Below are 7,517 nucleotides of genomic sequence, written 5' to 3'. Positions count from 1 at the left end.
CGCTCGGCGTGCTCTGCTGTCGGGAGCTCCGCACAACACTCTCCCGCTCGGCGTGCTCTGCTGTCGGGAGCTCCGCACAACACTCTCCCACTCGGCGTGCTCTGCTGTCGGGAGCTCCACACAACACTCCCGCTCGGCGTGCTCTGCTGTCGGGAGCTCCACACAACACTCCCGCTCGGCGTGCTCTGCAGTCGGGAGTCCTGCACTACACTCTCCCACTCGGCGTGCTCTGCAGTCGGGAGTCCTGCACTACACTCTCCCGCTCGGCGTGCTCTGCAATCGGGAGCTCTGCACTACACTCTCCCGCTCAGCGTGCTCTGCAATCGGGAGCTCTGCACTACACTCTCCCGCTCAGCGTGCTCTGCAGTTGGGAGTCCTGCACTACACTCTCCCGCTCGGCAGTTGGGAGTCTTGCACAACACTCTCCCACTCGGCGTGCTCTGCAGTCGGGAGTCCTGCACTACTCTCCCGCTCGGCACTACTCTCCTGCTCGGCATGCTTTGCAGTCGGGAGCTCCACACAACACTCTCCCACTCGGCAGTCGGGAGCTCCGCACTACTCTCCCGCTCGGCGTGCTCTGCAGTCGGGAGTCCTGCACTACACTCTCCCGCTCGGCATGCTCTGCACAACACTCTCCCGCTCGGCGTATGCTGCCCTTGTTCTCTCTCACTAACACATGGTCTAACTCTCCACTGCGCAGCAGGTCCCTGCTCTCTCGTCTCTCCGGCGAGAACTCTCTGCCTCTTCCCGCGCAAAACCCTCTCTCCTCTCTTCGCTTAGCGCGCCCCTTCTTCCTGGATCATGGGTTCTTTCCATCTCCCACTTCCTTCCTCCCTGCAACACTGGACATGGCCTCGGCAGTTCCGGACCTGGTGTCTCGTTGGTACCCACGGCCTGGTCTTCTTCCTTACACTACCACATAAGGGGTATCGGTGTACACAGGAGAAGTTGCACAACTACTTATGAGGACCAATCTCCCCTGTTATGTTTCTGTGAAAATGAAAAATGTGGGGGGGGAAACAGTAGTTTTGTGGGTGGGAAAAAATTAAATTTTTCATTCTTTTCTTCCATTTTACTATTATTCATGTAAAGCCCCTGAAGGGTTAACAAACTTCCTGAATTCGGTTTTAGAATACCGGGAGGGGTTCGGTTTTTACATTGGGGTCCTGTTTGTGGGTTTTCTGACACATAGGACCCTTAAAGTCTCTTCAAAAGTGAATTGGCCCCTAAAAAAAAAAATATTCTCAGATTTGTAAATTTTGTTGGAAAAAGTGAAATATTATTGGTAAACTCTTCACATTTCTAACTCCTTTATACATAAATCACACTTCAGTAATGATACTGATGTAAAATAGACGTGGAAAGTGTGGTTTATTATGGGGGGCGGTACGACTATTCGTTTTGAGAGCACAAAAGTTAGAAAATTGCACAATTCATTAAACGTCCAATAGTGTCATAAATGACCGAAAATCATATCAACGTAAATTTACCACTAAAATAAAGTACAACGTGTCACGAAAAGACAATCTCGGAAGCACCGGGGTATATCGAGGCTCTGACACAAAGTGACGCTGGATAGAATTTGGTCTTTTCGAGAAGGGGGTGAAGTAGTCTACACTTGAACTTGACATCCTTGTAAGTCGTACATATGTCTCCAGTCCCATCCGGAGCTGCATCCTCTGGTCAATGTGTTTCACTGTCAGAGCATATCATGCTTTCCTGAGAAGTGCAGGTTAATTGAGAATATATGCCCCGTAGCAAGTGGGCGCAGCTCTGGGTGTGAAGCATGATGGAACTCAGGTCGGGGGTTTCGCCGCTGGAGGCCGAGGAGCCGGTTTGCTCCACCTAGGAGCCATGTGTCCTCAGGAGGCCTCTTGTGTTCTGACGATGGTGAAGAGCAGGCCGCTCGCCCTGACCTCCACCATCTACGCAGAGGTGTGCTTTACTTTTTTCATTTCTTTTGATTTCATTCCTCAAAGTTGAAGACAAAACTGTTGTGATGTGATCCAACTCTGTGCGAGGAGAGGGAATGTTGAGGAAAAAATGTGGCCAGGTTTTAGATGAACTTTTCCTGGTCCATTTATTGCTGTCATTTTTGAATTTAAAGGGTTTTCTCGCATTGTTGAGGATGTCACGTCCACTGCACACAGAAGAAATCGGACAGTGGCATGGTGCCTGCTGATGGTGTGTCCATTGAGTTAGGGGGTGCAGCAAACAATCCCAGATCAGGACACTGGCGCAGGATAATTTCACCTTATGTTTTTTTTGACTTACTACTTTTATATCTTGAAATTATTCTTAAAGTAAATTTATTAGCTGTGTGATAGACTGACATTTCCTTTCTCTGTGGGTTGTGAGCTCCCCCTAGTGGGGGCTGTATAAATCTGTATGTAGTGAGCTCCCCCTAGTGCTGGATATATAAATCTGAATTTAGTGAGCTCCCCCTAGTGGTGGCTGTATAAATCTATATGCAGTGAGATCCCTCTAGTGGCAGCTGTATATAGTGAGCTCCCTCTAGTGGTGGCTGTATAAATCTGTATGTAGTGAGCTCCCTCTAGTGGTGACTGTATAAATCTATATGCAGTGAGCTCCCTCTAGTGGTGGCTGTATAAATCTATATATAGTGAGCTCCCTCTAGTGGTGGCTGTATAAATCTATATATAGTGAGCTCCCTCTAGTGGTGGCTGTATAAATCTGTATGTAGTGAGCTCCCTCTAGTGGTGGCTGTATAAATCTATATGCAGTAAGCTAGTGGTGGCTGTATAAATCTGTATGCAGTGAGCTCCCCCTAGTGGCGGCTGTATAAATCGGGATGCAGTGCACTCCCCCTAGTGGCGGCTGTATAAATCTGTTTTTAGGGAGCTCCCTCTAGTGGTGGCTGTATAACTCTGTAGCAAGCTCCCCCTAGTGGCGGCTGTATATATCAGGATGTAGCGCACTCCCTCTAGTGGCAGCTGTATAAATCTGTAGTGAGCTCCCCCTAGTGCTGGATATATAAATCTGTATATAGTGAGCTCCCCCTAGTGGTAGCTGTATAAATCTGTATGCAGTGAGCTCCCTCTAGTGGCAGCTGTAAATCTGTATGTAGAGAGCTCCCCCTAGTGGTGTCTGTATGTAGCGAGCACCCTCTAGTGGCGGCTGTATAAATCTGTATGTAGCGAGCTCCCTCTAGTGGTGGATGTATAAACCTTTATGTAGTGAGCTCCCCCTAGTGGTGGCTGTATAAATCTGTATGTAGGGAGCACCCTCAAGTGGCGACTGTATAAATCTGTATGTAGCGAGATCCCCTAGTGGCGAATGTATAAATCTGTATGTAGCGAGCACCCTCTAGTGGCGACTGTATAAATCTGTAGCGAGATCCCCTAGTGGCGACTGTATAAATCTGTATGTAGTGCGCTCCCCCTAGTGGTGGCTGTATAAATCTGTGCGTAGTGAGCTCCCTCTAGTGGTGGTGACTGTATAAATCTGTATGTAGCAAGCTCCCCTAGTGGTGGCTGTATGTAGCAAGCTCCCTCTGTCACCAGGATAAATCTGTAAGCAGCGAGCTCTGGCCACCATGCAGTGTATTCAGCTGGCATCCCCTCAATCTTATGGTCAACAGGTATCCAAGAACCTCCCCCAATCAAAGTGCTCTGGCATCTCTTAGGAATCCCCCTTAACAAGATAATTAATGTAACATTTGTGGCCACAGCTCAAGTTACTCTTATCTGCAACCATAAGCTGTGTAACAGGGATGACTTGTAGGTGGGGGCACTCAATCTGATGTCTCGAGTTCAGTCTGTAGGGATTTCCGCTGTCTCTTTAGTCCTCAATGGTTGCAGATCTGCCGCACGCCTCATACTCCAGGGCTTCAGCGTACAGCCGAGACCTCATCGGCCACTTCTAGGGGACAGAAGGGGACAAGTATGAAGATCTTGGGATAATAAACCTACTAGTGACTATCACAAGAATTACACAGAGACCTTTACTTGCTGTAGTCTATAGATGTCAGATGAATACAGACTCTATCTCTGCGTAGAATATCACTCTGCCTTCTAGACCTCTCCAGCAATAATGAGATGACGCTAATGATAGTGAGATGACTGCTTACCCTGCCCTCTGATGAGATGACTATCGTCCCTGCCTGCTAACAATCATAAGATGACTATTGTCCCTACCCACTAATGAGAATACTCTTCTGACCCCACCCTCTAATGATAATGAAATTACTCTGCTAACCGTGCCCTCTAATGATAATGAGATTACTCTGCTAACCGCGCCCTCTAATGATAATGAAATTACTCTGCTAACCGCGCCCTCTAATGATAATGAAATTACTCTGCTAACCGCGCCCTCTAATGATAATGAAATTACTCTGCTAACCGTACCCTCTAATGATAATGAGATTACTCTGCTAACTGTGCCCTCTAATGATAATGAGATTACTCTGCTAACCTTGCCCTCTAATGATAATGAGATTACTCTGCTGACCCTGCCCTCTAAGAATGAGATGACTGCTGACCCCACGCTGTAATGATGAGCTGACTCTGCTGACCCTGCCCTCTGATATGACTCTGCTGACCCTGCCCTTTAAGGCTAATGAGATGACTGCTCACCCCACCCTCTAATGATGATGAGATGACTCTGCTGATCCTGCCTTCTAAAGATCATGAGATGACTGCTTATCCTGCCCTTCAAGGATGAGCTAACTCTGGAGATCCCGTCCTCTATGGATAATGAAATTACTCTGCTGACCCTGCCCTCTAATGATAATAAGATGACTGCTGACCCCACCGTCTATTGATAAGATGATTTTGCTGAACCAGCCCTATAATGAGATGTCTCTGCTCACCCTGCCCTCCAGTGATAACATGACTTTGCTGACCATGCCCTGTAATGATGAGAACTGCTGACCCCGCCCTCTATTGATAATGAAATTACTCTGACTCCACCCTCTAATGATGAGATGGCTGCTGACCCTACCGTCTAATTACACGCCCTCTATTGATAATAAAATTACTTTGCTGACCCTGCCCTCTAATGAAAGTGAGATGAATGATGACCCCTCCCTCTAATGATGAGATTACTCTACTCACCTGCCCTTTAACAATGAGATGACTGCTGACAACGCCCTCTAATGATAATGAAATTACTCTGCTGATCCCACCCTCTAATGATGAGATGACTGATCCCGCCCTCTAATGATGAGATGACTCTGCTGACCCCACACTCTGATAATGAGATGATTGCTGACCCCGACCTATTGATAATTAAATTACTCTGCTGACCCCGCCCTCTGAGATGACTGCTGACCCCGCCCTATAATGATGAGATAACACGCTCTCTATTGATAATGGAATTACTGTGCTGACCCTGCCCTCTTATGAGTGAGATGAATGATGACCCTTCTCTCTAATGACGAGATGATTGTGCTGACCCGCCCTCTAATGATGAGATGACTCCGCACTCTACTGATGAGATGACTGCTGATCCTGCCCTCTAATGATGAGATGACTCTGCTGACCCCGCCCTCTAATGATAATGAGATGACTCAGCTGACCCTGCCCTCTAATGATAATGAGGTGACTCTGCTGACTGTTCCTGTGAGTGTGGTGTCTTCACTGCAGGCAGGTTAGGGAGACTTGCACTTTTCATTCTCACCACAATGCAGATGACTAGTACATGCATAATTTTAATTTTTGGGTGTGTTGGACCTCAGCCCAGGATGGGAATGGGCATGGGTGCAGGGCTCTATTCTGTGGTCAGTATGGGTTCCCTGGCTGAAGGGAACCTGTCAGCTGATGCAACATTCTTCCCAAACCGTGCGCAGCGTGCATTAGCAACTGTCTGTACGATCACAGCCATATATGATTGTCGGAGACACAGCGGCATTTCACAGAAGAAAATGCTTTTAATGGCTGCTGTGGACAGAGATGAGCAGGTGACTAGTCGTACCGGTGATCCTCGGTGTCTTCTCCCTGGCCACTGACAGTGACTGGCAAGCGCCTGCCTGCGTGTTCGTATAGGAAGAGACTTATCACTGTCAGCGGCCGGGGAGTAGCCCCCGGGGAACCGTCTGTAGGACCAGTCACCTGTGCACCTTGCTCTTAACAGTATGTTTTATCTCTGAAAAGCTGCAGGTGGGTGTGATCGAACAGACGATGCTGGAGATTGGGCACCATGTATCCACCAATACACCACATGTCCACCGATACACCGTGGTACACCACGTGTCAGCCTATACACCGTAATGCAGCACGTGTGAGCCGATGCACCGTGGTACACTACGTGTCAGCCGATGCACCGTGGTACACCACGTGTCAGCCACCATCGTCTCTTTAATCTGCCAGTCTAATATAATAAAAAGTTAAAGAACATATAAAATATTCCATTTCATACAGGCCCCCAGGCCGAGCCCCCCCCGATACCAAGTACCTTCATAGGGTGCAGGTACCCCGGGCCTCTGCCAGTCTGATGGCCCACAGGTGGCGATCTCTCTTGGTGCAGGGTTTGGGTGAGGTGGGCGATGTAGCTGGTGGCCAGAACAAGGACATCTAACTTGGATAATTTGGTGCCAGGGGGAACGGAGGGCAGCGCTGCCTGTAGGGACAGGAAGGCTTGTCTTAGGGTCCGGACACGGTTCCTCTCTCGAGCATTGTTCTCTGGGGCCTGTTTTCCTTGGATTAATTTGTTGGTTCTGTTGACATTTGGAACCTTGAAAAGACAAATAGGATCATGGAGATCTGAAATGAGAGCGCATATACTGTATGATCAGACAAGGTCATCTAATATGGAGAACCTACTCACAGCCTTGATGCCCCTCCGGCTACTGCTCTTCCACATAGTGGGCAGCTGCTCTTCTCCTCCCTGCATCACCTCTTCCTTAGCTCTACCTTCTGAAGCGGTGACCGGTCCCGAGATACGGACACGCCACCCGGTTGGGGCCACGTCTCCTGGTTCCGTCCGCTCCATGTCCCCACTGAGCAAGAACTGAAGTTTCATCGTCCTCCATTCACTCTGCCAAGAGTTTCCTTCTGATGAAATGAGAGGAATCTGGGGGGGTTGATGTGGATGAGACTCTGCATCCCCCGAGCGAAGCAGATAATGAGGGGATCACAGTGTAATACTCGGCTCATTATCTGCACCAGACGTGTAATGAGGGGAGTGAATTTTTGTTTGGATTTTGGACTTATCTAAGTATCCACCTCATGATGTTCTCCAACGCTCACAGGAAAGCTGGACTCCAAGTAACAGTGTCCACTATGACGTGCGGTCCATAATAATTTCCCTCGGGATCAATAAAGTGTATCGTATATTAGGAGAGTGGCACAACTGCTCTTAAAGCGTACCTCATACATCAGGAAACCTTTTCAGAAATGGCTGCTATGTTACTTCTGGCCATTATATGACTTGTATTCTGTATTTTCATCCATATTCCCCTCTGCAAGCTCTATCTCCAGTTTTCAGTTGTCTCTGAGCTAATGGGTTGAGACTGGCTGCTATGAACTCTCCCATACACAGCACAAACAGAATAAGGG

General features: G+C 48.4%; 1 protein-coding gene across 1 annotated transcript; it reads right to left on the bottom strand.

The window, feature by feature from the left end:
- Positions 1 to 1,347: 1,347 nt before the first annotated feature.
- LOC141074366 (transcription factor 23-like) lies at positions 1,348 to 7,146 on the bottom strand. Its single transcript, XM_073562018.1, has 3 exons — positions 6,787 to 7,146; positions 6,415 to 6,693; positions 1,348 to 3,882 (listed from the first exon to the last, which is right to left on the bottom strand). Exons 1-3 carry the CDS (start codon positions 6,979 to 6,981, stop codon positions 3,802 to 3,804), a joined length of 555 nt encoding a protein of 184 aa, XP_073418119.1. The 5' UTR covers positions 6,982 to 7,146; the 3' UTR covers positions 1,348 to 3,801.
- Between the last annotated feature and the right edge of the window lie 371 nt (positions 7,147 to 7,517).

This window comes from Dendrobates tinctorius, unplaced genomic scaffold, assembly GCF_039654945.1.
Source record: "Dendrobates tinctorius isolate UK_male_01 unplaced genomic scaffold, ASM3965494v1 ptg000332l, whole genome shotgun sequence".
NCBI lineage: Eukaryota > Metazoa > Chordata > Amphibia > Anura > Dendrobatidae > Dendrobates > Dendrobates tinctorius.
This window is presented reverse-complemented; position numbering and strand designations above follow the sequence as displayed.

What these genes read in the sequence shown, in the direction of transcription:
- LOC141074366 (XM_073562018.1), bottom strand. Translation starts at nt 6,981, where the DNA reads ATGAAACTTCAGTTCTTGCTCAGTGGGGACATGGAGCGGACGGAACCA. An exon ending in GCCGGAGGGGCATCAAGGCT is followed by an intron (nt 6,694 to 6,786) that starts GTGAGTAGGTTC and finishes TGTCTTTTCAAG; the next exon opens with GTTCCAAATGTCAACAGAAC. An exon ending in GGTACCTGCACCCTATGAAG is followed by an intron (nt 3,883 to 6,414) that starts GTACTTGGTATC and finishes TCTGTCCCCTAG; the next exon opens with AAGTGGCCGATGAGGTCTCG.